This window comes from Tamandua tetradactyla, chromosome 2 (assembly GCF_023851605.1).
Source record: "Tamandua tetradactyla isolate mTamTet1 chromosome 2, mTamTet1.pri, whole genome shotgun sequence".
Classification (NCBI taxonomy): Eukaryota; Metazoa; Chordata; class Mammalia; order Pilosa; family Myrmecophagidae; genus Tamandua; species Tamandua tetradactyla.
In genome coordinates this window covers 62,349,260-62,365,592 of record NC_135328.1, presented here as the reverse complement: position 1 = coordinate 62,365,592, position 16,333 = coordinate 62,349,260, and the positions used below count along the sequence as shown (strand labels likewise).

At 46.5% G+C, this 16,333-nt stretch overlaps 1 protein-coding gene across 7 annotated transcripts in view; it reads left to right on the top strand.

The window, feature by feature from the left end:
* The window catches only part of NFX1 (nuclear transcription factor, X-box binding 1), a 114,892-nt gene extending 101,957 nt beyond the window's left edge, over nucleotides 1–12,935 (top strand). For 5 of the 7 annotated variants that reach the window (XM_077147942.1, XM_077147943.1, XM_077147939.1 and 2 more), the window contains 5 exons: nucleotides 830–928; nucleotides 1,509–1,575; nucleotides 2,791–2,936; nucleotides 3,656–3,760; nucleotides 4,985–6,763. In XM_077147942.1, the coding sequence (XP_077004057.1) occupies nucleotides 830–928; nucleotides 1,509–1,575; nucleotides 2,791–2,936; nucleotides 3,656–3,760; nucleotides 4,985–5,057 (490 nt within the window). In that variant the 3' untranslated portion in view covers nucleotides 5,058–6,763. Of the gene's footprint in view, nucleotides 1–829; nucleotides 929–1,508; nucleotides 1,576–2,790; nucleotides 2,937–3,655; nucleotides 3,761–4,984; nucleotides 6,764–12,623 lie in introns of those variants that run through there. The other 2 variants (XM_077147941.1, XM_077147940.1) reach the window with 2 other exon arrangements.
* Nucleotides 12,936–16,333: the final 3,398 nt, after the last annotated feature.

Sequence of the window (16,333 nt, the reverse complement as noted above, 5' to 3'; positions counted from 1 at the left end):
GATGCATGTGCTGCCAATCATAGCACAAACTGATAGATATGGAAAACACTTAGGTGAGATTGATCAAGAGTCTAAAGTCCATACTGTTTGACCCAATAATCCCACAATTAGGAAATCATTTTGAAAGTTTTTTGTGCAGAGATATTAATTGTGCCACTTACAATAATGTGAAACGGGGAAACTGTTAAAGATACCTAAATGGGGAATGTTTAAGTGAATTATGCATATACATAATTAGAAGATTATGTCACTGTTAAAGCGATGTGTGACAACCTAACAAAAACAGGAGAAATGCGAATTATATAAGTGACAAGGGGAGAAAAGATGGAGAGTTGTATATATTCTGATTGTAACTACTTAAAATTATAGGGGGAATGTCTGAGAGGAAATTTATTAAAATATAGTGCTTGTGTTGATAATAGAATTCTTTCATTTATTTTCTAGACTTTCTGTAAGATGATAATTTTAATATTTGTATGTCTGTTTTATATACCTTATGTTTAAGTTAAAGCTCAGAGAAAATCATCCCCCAGTAACCATTGCCAGTGACCTGATCCCCATAGTCTTCTCTTCCCCCCAAAAATTTAAGTCTCCAGTGTTCAGCCTATGGCTTACTCAGATCCAAATAGATCTGGTTTGTTTCTTTTTCTATGAAAACAATACTATAATTATTCCAAGTTGTTATTGTTCTTTCCTTAATAATCTCGTTTATTGAAATGAAATAATTAAAACATAAAGAACTTAGAACAAGGTAGGCATTCTGTGTTACTATAAGATAGTTTTCCTCTCCTCCTTCCCTTTTATTTACAAACTTCTCTCTCACTTTCAGGCGATTAGCAGAGGCATTTCATATCAGTGATGATTCTGATCCTTTCAATATGCGTTCTTCAGGGTCAAAATTCAGTGATAGTTTGAAAGAAGATGCAAGGTATGTGTAACTGCTATCTGCCTTCTTAATCTCAGTTTAAGAGTATTTTTCTGTCTTTTAAATCGTAATAATTATGTACATCCTTCTGTGTGCAGGCCGGTTTATCTATTGTAACAGATTGAATGATATTTAATAAAAATCTTTCTCTTGGTTTCTTAAAATCGTTCCCCAGGAGAACTGAACTTGGTGTGTGTGTGTGTGCGTGCGACCCCTCTGGTAGGAGTCTGGCCTACTGAGCATGGACAGAACTGAAGGCTCTGCAGGCCTTAGTCCACTTCTGTCTTCCTAGGTCTCACAGTCACATGAACCCTCCTTTGCTGCAGTAACAGCTCTTATTTTTTCCTGTCTCCTGGCTGTCCCCTGATTATTTCTTCTCCATCTTCTCTTTTCTCATATCTATTTTCTCTTCCTTTGTTCTATTACAGTCAACCTGTGATAGAACACAGACAGTTCCTGACCTATTGTTCCTTTTCTGCCATCATTGTCCCTTGTCTGTACTTTTTTAGGCAGAGGATGAGTGGAAGATGTTCCCAGAAGAGCAGGAACTGATCAAATTAACTGTGGTGATTTCTCATTACAGGAAGGACTTAAAGTTTGTCAGTGACATTGAGAAGGAAATGGAAGCCCTTGTGGAGGCCGTGAATAAGGTTGAAGTCAAAATATCCATCTGGACATGTGTCACAGGCCAGCTTCATAAAAAATCAAGTCCCGAAAACACTGTCAGCATAGAATAGTTGTAGGAAAAAGTCAAAACTTCTTAAGGATCCTTATCTTTCCCAAAAGCCCAGCCATTATAACATCCATGCCTGTCCTGTTCAGTTATTGCAAGAAATATATTGGTGATCAAATTAAATATGAATAAAAATCCTACTTAGTACCTAGGAAGTGGTGAAGAAACTCTGGACAAGGGTGGCTCAATAGTGATAATTGAATGACTGTGTGGGATATGTAGAAAGACATTCTAGACCCTCAGCTCTCTGACAGGATGTTATATGAAATGGGAACATACTCTCCTTTATTGCCTCAAAGGGCAGGACAGAAATCTTTGGATAAAGATAAAAAGTCATATGACTAGAGCTAAAGAACATTAGGATAGGCTCCCTCAACAAAGTAAGGCCCCTGTCCCTGAAAATAGCCTGGGATGTTGAAGAGATAGATTTAAGCAAAACAGACTTGAATTCAATCAGAAGCAGTTGGCCCTCTCTTGGTTCCCTTTTCATTCAGTGGGGACCATGAATGAGGATGAGGATGGCTGCTTTAGCTTCTTATGTAATGATGATGGTTTTCCTTCCCACCATTCCTTTTTTTTTTAATCCCCATCATTCCTTTTAATCCTTTCCCCCTCCCTCCCTTCTTCCCTTCTGTCCCCACTACCTGGCAGACTACTAGCATGAAGGGGAAAATGGAATGTATTATTCCTCTCCTGAATAGGAAGCCTCAGGAAATGTATTTCTCTGTTCATGTGTCTGTGTCTGCACACTCAAAATTTTTACTTTAGAACATATTTTTATAAGAAATGAGATTTTTTTGTTTTATACATCTTCCATTTATGTAGTCATTTTGGGAGAATATCATCATTTCCCAGCTGTGTGCCCTGATTAGGAAGAGCCACTGCACTACCCACCTGTGTCGTTCTCTTTGCCCCTAACTCTGTCCAGCTGCCACTGTTGTGGCTCATAGAGTAGATAAAAGCAGTGCATCAGCCCCCAACCTCCTACACCACTCTGGGCTCACTTGGCAGTTGGTGAAATGCTGCATGCTATGGGCCTGTAAAGCCCACCTCTTTATTGGTAAGGAATGTTATGAGTTTTTTCTGTTTTCAGGGTTGTTTTATCAACCAGTCATCTCTTCCGTCAATACAGGGAAAGAATATTAAGAAAAGCCACTGCTTCCCTCCTATGAACAGAGACCACCGTCGGATCATCCATGACCTGGCCCAAGCTTATGGCCTGGAGAGCATGAGCTATGACAGTGAACCGAAGCGTAATGTCGTGGTCACCGCAGTCAGGTGTTTTGTTCTTTCTGTCACAGGAGGGAAATTGTTCAATAGTTGCTTTCCTTACTCCCTCTCTCTCTCTCTCTTTGCAGAATAGATAGAAAATCTTCTCTGGGACAGCCATTCCAAAATGATTTAAAATTCTGAACCAGAAAGCAAAATCCCTGCCTCAGTCCATAGGGCACACATACCTAAACTGTACAAATGTCATGTATGCCAAGGTCCACATCACATCCTGGAGGCAGTTTTTCCACAGACAGAGGGAAGAGATCTTGGGGGTCAGGGTTGGGTGCCTGCCCATCACATCTGTCCCTTTTGCCCACCATAACTTCTGTTTCCTGTTCTTCCCTCTGACCTTTCCCTGGCCCTGTCCTCATGGCATTAATTGAAACAGCAAGAATGCTGACTCTAACCTAAGGCGTCTGCTTAGGTGAAGAATGTTTTGCTGTCAGGGGAAACTGAGGCAGTACTGTAAGCCAGAAGGGGACAGGGAAGGCTTAAGATCACTGTCAGAGCCTGAAGAAAAACTTCCCCGTGAAACAAACTGAAGTGAGAGGAAGCAGGCATCAGGCCCAACAGAGGGACAGGGTTAATGAAGGTGACCATGCCTCAGAGGAGACACGTCATAGCAGAAAGTACTCAGCAATGTCATAGTGCCAAAGCCGTGGGCTAAGTTTCTAGCTATCTGCTCATTATCACTTTTCAATACTTTATGTTTTGACTTTTATCAGAGGGAAGTCCATTTGTCCTCCAACCACGCTGACAGGTGTACTTGAAAGGGAAATACAATCACGGCCTCCACCACCAATTCCTCATCACAGACATCAGACAGACAAGTAAGGATTCTTCAGCTGCTTTCCATGGGGCCAGTTCAGAGAAGCCAGTAGGAGCAGAACTATCCTGAGCCACACCCACCATTGGCAGCAGTCCTTAGGCCTGGGATTTGTTTGGGATGTCGGACAAATTTGGATCATTGTAGAGGAGTCCGAAGTTTGATGTTTGTGATGCTCACATTCCCTCCAAGGAGAGCACAGTGTAAATGGTGACCCTGGGAGTCCTGTGGATTCAATCTCACAACAGACAGTTTAAAACTGGAACATCATGTGGTTAACAATAGTTTCTCTGAAGATGGGTTGGGATTGTGGATGACAGTTGGTAATGAATAGGGGGACTTTCATATTTAGCTCTACCTCTATGTGGTTTGAATCATTTTTACAACAAAAACATGTTAACAATTTAAAAGGAAAAGAAAACCAAGATGGCAAGTAGCATGTTGGCCTGTTCTTTTCTTAGACAGGGGCAAGGAAGGGGTACATCCGTCCTTCCTTTTCTCCCCCTGCCCAGGAGGGGAGCCTGACCACCCTACTGTGACTGAGGCAGCACTGCTGAAAGTTAGCTCTGAAACTCAGAGAGGTTCCTACTCCCGTTCTGGCCCTTCCACACAGAAGCCCCAGTCATACCTGCTCTGTGCCTCCTGCACAAAACCTCTGGAAGGGTGGTTAGGACAGTTCATGAGGGTCATAGCAATTGGCATTCCCATGGAACAGAACAGGACAGCTAGGTGTTGCCCATGGGTACAGCATCAGCCAAGAGCATTGTAGCCACAGAGCTTACATGACCAGCCCCTCTTTACCCCTGGGAACCAAGCGGCCTGGTTCCAGTTGGCACAGTAAGCATATCTACATGGATAGTGATTTTGGAAATGTGAGAGATATTCTAAGACACCGCCACAGCAGTGTTCAGAACCAGTTGTATGACCACGGTAGGGATATAGGCCTATTTATGCCATGTCCTGTTTTGGTTTTGGTTTTTGCTTTGTCATGTTTTTTTTTCTTTTGTTTGCTGTATTTTTATATAAAACTTTGCCATGGAAAATGTTTAGAGTAGCAGTAATATAATGAACTCTAGTGTACCCATCACCAAAATGTCAACAATTATCAGCTCACATTTGCCCCACCATTTCATCAAAGCTTCACAAATGGTAAATCTGCTGATCCTTAACTTTCTGAAGACCTATATCTGTTTCTCCCATACATGGATCATTTTTGTTTCCTTTTCAGGAATCCTGGGAGCAGTAATTTACAGAAAATAACCAAGGAGCCAGTAATTGACTACTTTGATGTCCAGGACTGAGGAGATCAAGATGCACTTAGATAGAAGAATGATTAGGTATAGTGGAGACTCATTTGCCAGCAGCTAAATCATGCTTGTCCCCAACTGCCTAGCAGAATCACAGCCTCACATACTGTCTTTTACTGATATAGCCAAAGCATGAGTGTATCAGAAATTCCCTTGTCCTCTATTCCTGTCTGTATGAAGTGCTTCAGTTCAGCAAGATTCAATCATGTGGTCACTGGTTATTCAATCATATATTTGAAGAGGCTCCTCACCCCATCACTGTGATTGTTCTGAAGGCTGAATGAACACCAGGCTTTTTCTGAACAAACTAGACTTTATGGCTCTGAGACTAGCTTTATGGCACTGAATTGTCCCAGCTATTTATCCTTCTGAAGATGCCTGCAACATCAGATGCACCTTGCTTCCTTAACCCAAACTGGTCCCAATCTTTGGAAGGAGAGGTGAATTTTGCAATCTATAATACCAAACAATGAATTTATATACCATATCGGGAACACACATGTTGTCTTACACCCAGCTATTTTATCTAAGTCTTTTGCCAAAAACTTTTATAGTTCTATCTAGCTGAATTGTAATGGTTCCCAATACCATCCGTTCTAGACCTAGGAGAGGAACAGGGTCAGGTTCATTTACAGAATTCCATTTTCTTGAGTCCCTGGTTCCTCTCATACCATGTCACTAAGTCTGCCTGATGACAGTCACGTTAGCATCCACCATGTTGGTAGAGGACATTGAGCAAGTTCTTCCTTCTGCCAGGTTCATATCATGGCTTCTGAACGTTCACACCGTGGCCTCTGAACTGACCAGTGTAGCCCTAACTCTGCTCCCATCACGAGTCTCAGACTAAACTGGCCTGTGTTGCTTTCTCCTAGGCCTTCAGCAGGCATATTGACTTCCTGTTTCTGAGCTCTGAGCTTGTTTGAATTTTCAAAAAACTATGTGGACAATCCAGCGCTTATGCCAGTGACCCACTGGAGGCATTCTTAAGGCTCTCTTACAGTGGATACCTCAGCAATTATGTTACTTTGGCCCTCTTTGCAATGGCACCCCTATATGATGTGGAAGCCAGACTTCCTGCAACTTCCTCCTGCTCCAAGACAAGCCACAAGCCTCAGAGCATCAGAAGAAATTGTGAGAAGTGTCATCACAAAGCCAGGCACTTCATTTCCTTAGAAAGAGCACGCCTTTTGTCCTCACCCAGACAACCTGCTTTGAAAAGCATTAGGTACAGGAGTGGGAACAAGTAACTAGAGGAAAGAAACAGAAAAGTATTAAACCACCTCTATTTGGACCCATTTGGCATAGGGTCAAATGGCTCCCCCACACAATAGGAAGCCATGAGTGCTACTGCTTACATCTTTCAAGCAGTAGATTCAGTGAGAGAACTGTATGTGTGAGAGCACCTGGGAATCAGCAGAAGGCAGGAGATCTGATTTCAGATTCTGACTCTGCCATGTACCTGCTGCAGGGTAGAATGTGTCACCTTCCTCACCAGGGTTGTAAGGGTTAAATGAGATGCTATATGAGGGGGGTGCCTGGTTCATTGTATGTGCTGAGAGTTCATGAAAATGATACTAGATCATTGATACTGGAAAATATGTGTCTTCTTTCTCCATTATGCTAGCCAAGTAAACCTTATGGGGAAAAAAAAAGCTAATGTAATGAAAATTTTAAAAAAAGAAAGCTTATGGAACACTAAACAGCCTCTCTGGTGAATGTTTGTGCCTACCCTGTGCCAGCCTTGTGTTGGGGCTATGGGGAGCAGGTGTGGCTTGTTCTCTTATGCAATTCAAATCCGGGAGGGGGAGTGGGTACTACCTGAACAGATACTTAAAAGCACTGGGATTGGTCTGTGATTAAAAGCTGAAGTGCCACAAAAGGAAATTTTGTCAGTCTAGAAATGGATTACTTCTCCATATGGGAAGAACATGAATGGGGAAAGGAAATAGGAGCCGAATCTTGAGATGATAGGCCTGCTATCTGGATAAGGAGAGAGGTGGGTCCAGTTAAGGTAAATCACACAAAATAGGCCCTGGGGGTGTGGTTTGTGCTGTGTTTGAGAAAGGATTAGTTGTCCAGTGTGGGCAGACAGGAGAGGGCCAATGATGAGGGGGAGAGGTGGAGCAGGATCAGCTCAGGAAGAGCCACTGAATGATCCTAAGCAGAGTGGCATGGCCAGATTTATGATCTAAAGCTGGGGTCAGCAAGCTTTACAAAAGATCAAATACTTCCATTGCAGCTGCTCAGCTATATCATTGTAATGTCACAGCAGCCATACATACATAAAAGAATAAGTGTGGCTGTGTTCCTATAACACTTTATTTATGGACACTGAAATAAGAATTTCTTACAACTATTCCATGTCACAAAATATTCCTTTGATTTTTTTCAACCATTTAGAAATGTCAGCATTCATAGCTAGTGGATCAGGTAAAAACAGCAGGCCAGATTGCCAACTCTGTCCTGAGCAGCCCCTCAGAGGTGTGCAGAAAGGATTGAAGGGTTCACCTTGTGACAGCAGCTGCAGGAATGATCCAGATGGGAGAGAAGGAGAGCACTGAGGGGTTGGCAGTGCAAAGGAAGAAGTTCAGGAGCTTGGAGATAGGATGGACAGACTACCAGAACGCTAGGCTCCTTGGATCAATAAGGAGACCCCAGAGCTCCTCAGCAAGGGGAAGGCTCTTCTCATGGATGCGGTGAATTCTCCACTAAGCATTGGCCTTGAACAAGATTTAAATGAGTATGGGCTAAGAGTAAGCACCATTGACGCCACCATCCCCACCCCTGACATGGAGCCTATGGACTCCAGGACTACACATTGTTGTTCCCTGAGAGTCAGATGGCATCTCTCCTCCCCACTCAAGCCCAGCCCTATGCTCTTCTCCAATTGTAGTCCCTTTTGGGGGCCAGAGCTTTCCAGAGACCAGTTCTTATCTCTGGAATTCCCTCTGGCTAGTCTGGCAGGGCCGGGTCCTCTCCACAGTAGTGCTGACCTGGCATGCAGTGGCAGGCAGTGTGCAGGACTCCGGGGGTTGAAAACAGGCCTTCCTGATTGCAGGGTCTGTGAAGCAGCTCTGGATCCTGTCCTGGACAGTTGTCTGGGCAAGCCAGAGAACAGACCAGGGAAGGCAAGGAAGGAATGTCAGTCTTGAGGAGAGGTGCACAATCTGATCAGTGGGCCCTGTAGATTTAGGTTTGCAGGGAGGCCTTCCTCTAAGGCACCAGCTTTCTTGGTTCCTGCCTGGCAGCCTAGAAAAACACCTCCTTTCCTAAAATGGGGAACGATGGTCAGGACAGGGCTCCTTATCTTCCTCATTAGTTCCTTCACATGCCCTCCACCTTTGGGGAAAGTTCTGCCACCCAAACTCCCCACCTGGCCTCAGCACAAATGCCCCATAACATCTCACATGGCCTTTTAGAGCTCTAGGGTCCCCGGAGGATTCTCTAAGCCAGTCCTGTCCCTTAGTCTTAAGCTCAGCTTAGAAGGGACACTTTCCCTGGGGTCACATAGAGAGTGTGTGCCAAGATAGAACTGGAATCCAGGACTTTGGTTTCCCAGCCTAGAACCCCCTATACCAGGAGGAGGCTGAGTCCTCAAGAAAGGTGAGCTTTTCCTTTTCCCAAATGGAATTTTAGTTAGGATTCCTTTCCATGGCTAAGACTGCCTTCAGCCCCAGGCTCCATGAGGTCTCCCTTCATAAGGTCCTGGAATTCTGAGAGACCTGGTAGTTCAGAGAACCCTGGCTGAACAGCTAGGATGCTTGGATTTGCGGCCTCCACTCCACCCTGGTCAGTGTGCTTAACAGTCTGGGCATCCATCAGGCAGGGTAATGGCTCCTCCCTGTGTGCTGCTCAAGGACATTGTGAGGCTTCATGAGTAGGTCGAGAGGGTTTCCCAGTGACCTATGGCATCTCAGCACAAACAAGCTTCTGGGTCCCACCCCAGGACTGAGTCGGTCGTGAATGTGGCTCTTGCTGGAGAGACAGGGGTAGCAAAGCTGCTCTCAGTGATCCCCACGGCTCCAAGCCTGACGCAAGGCTGAGGGAGTCAAAAGTGCTTACTGACCCACACTTTTCCAAGAATCCTTTCTGATTTGCAGGTGTTTGGGTTTGTTAAAGGTGCTGGAATGCAATATACCAGAAATGGAATGGCTTTTAAAAGGGGAATTTACATTGTAAGTTTACAGTTCTAAAGCCATAAAAATGTACAAACTAAGGCATCCAGTGATGGATACCTGGGCTCAAGAAAGGCCAATGGGTCCAGCACGCCTGTCAGCTGGGAAGGCACATGGCTTGCGTCTACTGGGGTCTTTGGCTTCTGGTTTCAAACAGCTTCCCCAGGGGCATTTTCTTTCTGCATCTCTAAATGTCTGGTTCTCATGTTGGCTGTTTTGGCTCTAAGGCTTTTTCAGAAATGGTTCTCTATTGAAGGACTCCAGTAAGCAACCCCACCTTGAATGCGTAGAGACACAGCTCCATGAAAATCACCTTATCAAAAGGTCTCACCCACAATTGGGTAGGTCACAACTCAGTGGAAACAACTTAATCTAAAAGATCCCACCTAACAATATTGAATCAGGATTAAAGAACATGACTTTGTTTGGGTACACAACAGTACAGCCCAGTAGGTTAACAGCCTACTGAGCACTTGATAGGCTCCAGACACTGTGATTGTCTCTTTAACTCCTCATCCACTCCTCAAAGCCCGTGAAGCACATATTATTATCTCCGTTTTACCAATGGGGAAATGGAAGCTTGGAGAAATTTGGTCATTTGCCTGAGATCACTCAACTGGGGATCTGAAATTCCAGTTAGATCTTACTCCAAAACCTGTGTCCTTCCCCACTGGCAGAGCAGGGCCAGCTTATAGGGCTCATCCTGGAGTCTTCAGGTCAAGGTGGCCCAGTGGGTAAGGACATTTGGGAGGGAAGCTTATATACTGTCCCCCAACAAAGAAGAATTCAGCAGCCTCTGGGGAAGATGGGATTTTTTTTCCTATAGTAATCACTAGGGGATGGTATCGATCTCCAAACCAAGAGCCTTGTGTCTGTGTGGAAGGCACACTCTCACATAGCCCCAGAAGACTCTTTTTATTTAAAACTTTTCAAAAGTAGAGTTTATGACCAATATATGAAATTTGTCACATTTTCATGTTATCAAATACTGTGTTTTCCTTGCATACATAAGCACAGGGTTGAAAATATAAGCAAGACTGAAATATGATATGCAGAAGGTAAAGATAGCAGTAAACTCCCTGCCTCACCATCCCCATGGTTCATTTGCTCTCCAGTCTGAGTCTCAGGTCCTGTGGAACATCCAAGGATGGATGTCCATAGATTATTGGACACAGTATTCTGGCCTTTCACTCATTCATTCAACCTATGTTCATTAAGCACCTCCTATGCACCAAACTTAGTTGTGCTCACTGAAATCAACAGCAAAGAAGATAGACAAAGTTCCTACCAATTTGGAGCTTATGTTCTATTTTTGGGGAGGCCAGAATAAACATACACAAATATGTCAGCTGATAAAAAATGCTTTAGGAAAGGGGGGAAAAAAAAGCAGCAGTGGAGAAATGGGGTGGGGGGAATATTTTACACACAGTAGTCAGTGCTTAAAGTGAAGGAAAGAAATTCCTTCACTGAAGTATCTGAAGGAAGAAATTCCAGGCAAAGAAAATATTTCAAAGTCTCTATAGTGGGAATATGCCATGGACGTTGAAGGAACAGCAAGGCCTGGGGGCTATAGGGAAGTGAGTGAGAGAAAATCACAGGAAATGGGATTAGAAAGATTTGGGACAAGAAGTAAATAAGACACGATTCATTTTTTTAAGGGATCACTCAGGGTGATGTATTGACAATCCACTGTAGTGTGGTATGGAGGCAAGGGGAGAGGCAAGGACAATGTCAGGAGATCACTGCTATATTCCAAGAGAGACAACAGTGATTTATACGAGGGTGACCGTGGTGGGATGGTGAGTAGTAGTTGGATTCTGGATATTTTGCAAATAAAAACACCTATAGGATTTGCCAACAGCTGGGATATGGGGTGGAAGAGACAGAGTCAGGGATGATTTCAAAGGTTTTGGCCTAGAACTGGAAGATTGGGTCTGCCATTACTAAAGTGGGGTGAGGAGCAGGCTTGGAGGATGAAAATCTGTCTAGTAGGCAGTTGTACATGGGAGTCTGAAGGCTGGAGACAGCATTGGGCTGGAGATCTAATTTGGGGAGCTGTTGACGTACAATGAACTGAGTCCTGTTCACTCTATCATCTACAGCCAGGTAACTGAGGACAGGACAGAAGTTAGAGATTTCAGAGCCAAAGATGGGGGCAGAAGCCTGTAGAGAAGTCCTGAGGGATGAGGGTATCTGGGATTTTCCTCCAGATTATCTAGGACAGTGTGAGCTTCTGCTTGTCCTGACCCATCCGAACCTCCCCAGGAAAGGGACTGGCCCCAGGACACATGGTCAGTTTAAGGCTCCAGAGTGTTCAGGCTCCTGGGGCCAAGGGAGATCATGGTCCCTTAGCTGCCTCTAACCCTTTTCCCATCCCTTAAAATGTAAGTGCTCCCAGGGCCATTTCATCTGTCTGCAAACATTTGATTGCCACTGCTGGGCTTAAAAATCTCAATCTCCAGCCCAGGGATGAGTCTCAGGCCATCTTTTCCCAAACATTCCCCCAAGCATCTCCAACACCAACCCATCATCGCCCTCCCCTCACAAAACTGTCTCCTGTGTGACCTCCTCAAGCCCTCCCACAACCAACCCAAGGTCCACAGCTCCTGGCTTCTATGTCTCTCTTTTCTGGGCATCCCCTCCCCTTCTTCCCCGCTTCGCAGCTCTCCTGTCCAGTCCCTCTCCCTCCAATCCATCTTCCACACAGGGATTGCAGGGCTCTTTCTCAATCACAAATCTAGCTCTGCCATTACTTGGCTTTACACTCCTCTCTAAATTTCTCAGAGATGCAAGGCCCATCCACCCAACCTGGCCCTGGAGGCCCCTCCAGACACTCCCTACCTTGCCATCTCCCCTGCAGCCACACGGAGCAACTTTCAGATCACAACTCTGGGCCGCCTTTGCTCCTAGTGTTCCATCCAACTGGTTCAGCCCTACCTATAACCCTACAGAGAGCTGGGAAGCTTCTGACGCCGGCGGTCAGGGAGAAGGAGGAATCCTTCTAATGTGATTCAGAAGGGCTGCCCAGATGAGGCAGCCCCCTCCCAGGCCAGGGACCATTGTGGAGCCGAGCAGTCAGGTGGGCCCCGGAGAGCACCTTCAGCATGCCCCCCTCCCCATGACTGGCCTCCCTCTGGAGGTCATCTTTCTCCCCAAGCGCAGGGTCAGTGGCCAGAGTAGAGATGGACAGGTGGGGGATAAGAAAGAATACACTGTTGCTAGCCTGGCAGGGCTGCTTCAGGAACCTGTTGCCACCCTCATCTGAGGAATCCTCCTTATCGACCAACAAGGATTTGTTTGAGTCTCTGGAGGACTCAAAGGCTCAGCCCAAACTTTGTGGCCTCATCCTGGTATACCTGGATCTGAATTGTGTGTCTCCTTCCAGGCCCATGACTCAGCCTCCGAGCCTCCTGCCCCCTCTCACCAGGGCCACTGGGCCAGATCATCTCCAGAAGCGCCTATACTCCACACCCCTTCCATCAGCAACCCCACCTCAGCTCCTCAGCACAAAGGCAGAGCAGGCATGAGCTGTTGAAAACTCCACTGGTCTTGCTCCATCTCAGGGGAAAGCTAATGGCAAAATTAAATCTGAAGCACCTCTGAGCCTCTGAGCCTCTTTATCCCCATTTTACAGGTGAGGAAACTGAAGCCCAGAGAGATCAAATAACCTGCTCAGCACTGGGAGAGGAGAACTTGGGTGTTTATTGTTATTTTAATTATACCTATATGTTATATACATACTCACGTTTACAGAATATATTTCACCATTTATGTTTTTTTTTTCATGGGCAGGCACTGGGTCTCCGGCATGGCAGGTGAGAACTCTGCCTGCTAAGTCACCATCGCACCGCCCATATTTCATGATTTAAAAGCCAATTGAAAACTAGACAAAGTTGCATGCTTGGGGCTTGGGTTAATGCACAGGCTTGGGAGGCACATTAACAAGGATTGGAATCTCTACTCTCTATGGCCCTGTACTGGGTCTTAATTTTCTCATATGTAAAGTCTCAGTTTGCTCACATGTAAAATGGGCATGATAATTGGAGGATGACATGAAAAGATGAGTAATGATAACAGCAAACACTTACACACTTACTACACACCCCACATCCAGGCACAACTTCTTTCATCCTCACAGCAGCTCTTTGAGGTGGGAGCTATTATCATCCTGTCTTACCTAAGGTTGCACAGTTATTGGCAGAGCAGGCATTTGGATCCATGTGGGCTGGCTTCATTGTGCTCTAAAGTGCCACAGTATGAGCCCTTGCCTGCACAGGAGGGCTAGGTGCAGGCTCACTCCTACTCTGAGATCATTAGGGGGTCCAGAGCCAAGGTGGGCTGCATGGCTCTGAGTACAGCTATGGCCATGACTAAGGGGAACCTGAAACAGATGCACCTTCCCAGGCTGCATGGCCACATCTTAGGGAGGAGATAGTGGGACCAGCCAGACTGGGGTGCTGCCCGTGGCTGCCTGTGCTGGAGACCCTGTGAATGAGTGAGAGAGGAAGTCAGACTAGGAGTAATAAGTTGCCCCAAACCCAGGGCCACCAGGCTATGGACAAAACTTTTATATACAAAGCCCTGAAGGGTCCTGGCCCTGGGCTGGTCATTCCTGCCCCTTTTCCATCTTGACTGCAGCCTCTGCTGTGGCAGGGGTGGGTTATGACACGTGGTTGCAATATGCAGGAAAACATCAGAACTCGGGGCTCCTCAGACATCAACAAATCCAAGTCTTATAACACACGGGGAAACTGAGGCCCAAAGAAGGGAGGAGTCCTGTCCAGGTCACACAGTCTGTGCTGGACCCAGGAAGAGGTATGGCTCCCATGGCTCATGTCCCAGCCTGGCTCCTGGAACCACACAGATGTGCCTCCTGGGTCCAGCCAGAGAGTGGGTAATGGTGTGGCTGTGGAGGGACTGGGTGGAAAAGTATGACAGCAGAGCCAAGAACAAGGACTCAGAAGGTGCCATGGCACCCACCCCACCCCAACTTGGCTGGTTTCCTCCCTCTCTCTCCCTCCCTCCCTCCCTCCCTTCCTTCCTTCCATCTTTCCATCCTGCAGTGGGGCCTGCCTCTTCTCTAGAGATCTTCCTTGCCTCTGCTCCAAGCCTTGGCCTCAACTTTCTCCTCAGCCTGGTCTCAGTCCACTCCACTCCCCCTTTCTTCTCTGACCTCATCTTCTACTTTCCCCTCCCTCTTTCCAGTCCAGCACAGTTTCCTCCATGCTCCCACCTCAGGGCCTTTGCAGTGGCTGTTCCCTCAGCGTGACACACTCTTCGCCCAGGTATCCAGGTGGCTCAGACCCTCACTTTCAGCTGCTTCACTCAAAGTTGCCACACTCCCACACACTTCCTAAGCCCAGTTCCTGTTTTTCCCCCTTCGTCTGACAGAGCAAGGACTTGGTCTTCCTCATACCTATATCCTTGGCACCAGAATGGTGTCTGGTGTGCCTCCGGCTCTCAGCTGACATGTGCCAGAAGATTGAAAGGGTTTGCTCTGTGCACAGGGTCAGGGTTCCAGTGTGGGTTCACGGCAGAGCAGGGGCAGCGGGCAGGGGTTCTGGACAGATCCACAGGTGCCCTACCTCCAAGGTCACCTCGAGGGACAGGAGTGTGCCAGGGGGCAGGTGAAGGTGGGAACCTGAAGCCTGGTGGCTGTTCGGCCCTCACCATGTGGGAATGAGGCTCGGGTCACCCTACTTGGGAAAGCCCGGGATGAGAAAGCCCACCCACCTTGTGTACCCAGGCCACTGAGGCCGAGAGAAGGGAAGGGACCCACACAGGCTCACAGGAAGGCAGCCATACAGCTGTAGTCCCTCCCTGGTCACTCCCAGCTCTGCTGCCCTGCCTCCCCGCCCCACCCCATGGGATGTCAGACACACTCAAGCCTCTCCCCTTCCTCCTGGGACCCTGTCATCTCGCCAGCTCCCTGTCCATTGGCTGATCCCTCATTCTATAACCATCTCTTCATCTCTTTAAAGACAGTATACAAATAAATGTTTCACACACATATATATGTAAACTTATCCAACCCAAGTATTAACAGCCTGCCCCTACCCCTGTGCTCCTCACCATCCCACCCCCATCCCTGTCTTCCCAGAGGAATTGTTCCTTACCCCCACCAAACATTTTTATCCCATACATAGGTATATATTTTAGCTTGTTTTTCAGCTGGAGAACTGATGTCATACTGTGTGTTTAGTCCCTGGAAACTACAAGTTCCTGGAACCTGTTTTTCATGCTTCCAAAATTTGCCCATGTTTTTGCAGATAGTTGTGCTTTATTTTTCACTGTTGTTTAGGGCCTTGGTGCTCCACCAGGTTTATCTCCTCTCATCACACTCCTTATGGGTCCCAATCTCTTTTTTAGCATTTTGCATATGCAGTTCCCAAGGGTTTCTAAAATCTCATCTCACCATGTCCCTCACATGGCATGCCTGGCCAGCCTACCAGTGCCTCTCCTGCTGCTTCTTGGCAGTGCTGCCCACACCCCTATCCCCTCAAACTGCTGCTCCCAGGCCCAAAAAGAACTCTGTCTCTGTCTCTCTCTGTCTCTGTCTCTGTCTCTGTCTCTGTCTCTCTCTCTCTCTCTCTCTCTCTCTCTCTCTCTCCCACACACACTCCGCTCTGTCTCCTCTTCTGGAAAACCACCCCTGGCTTTGGCCCCTAGTCTGGGCTATGAGCCCCCCTTAGAGCCCCACAATCTCCAGGCATCTCATTCTCCACTTCTTACTTAGCTCCTTCTTTATAATCACCTATCTCCCCATAAGACTGTGTTCCTTGAGGATAGAGACTCAAGCTCATCCACTACTTGGATGGTCAGAACCCAGGCAGGGCCTGGCACACAGTAGGTACTCAATAATTGTTGAAAGGATAAAAGCAGGAGCGGTGGCAGGAACCTTAGCTGCTGGTGCCTTCTGAATCCCAGAAAGCAGGCTGGTTCCTGAATGATCCCAGGGTCAGTGGGGACCCACAGCCAAGCACCGCGCCTGCAACTTTGGAAAGGATTTTTCTCTCTGCATCTGCTTCCCTTCCCAATTCTGGAATTCCTTCATATGAGAGAGCTCAGAACCAGGAAGGAGAAACTTTCAATCTA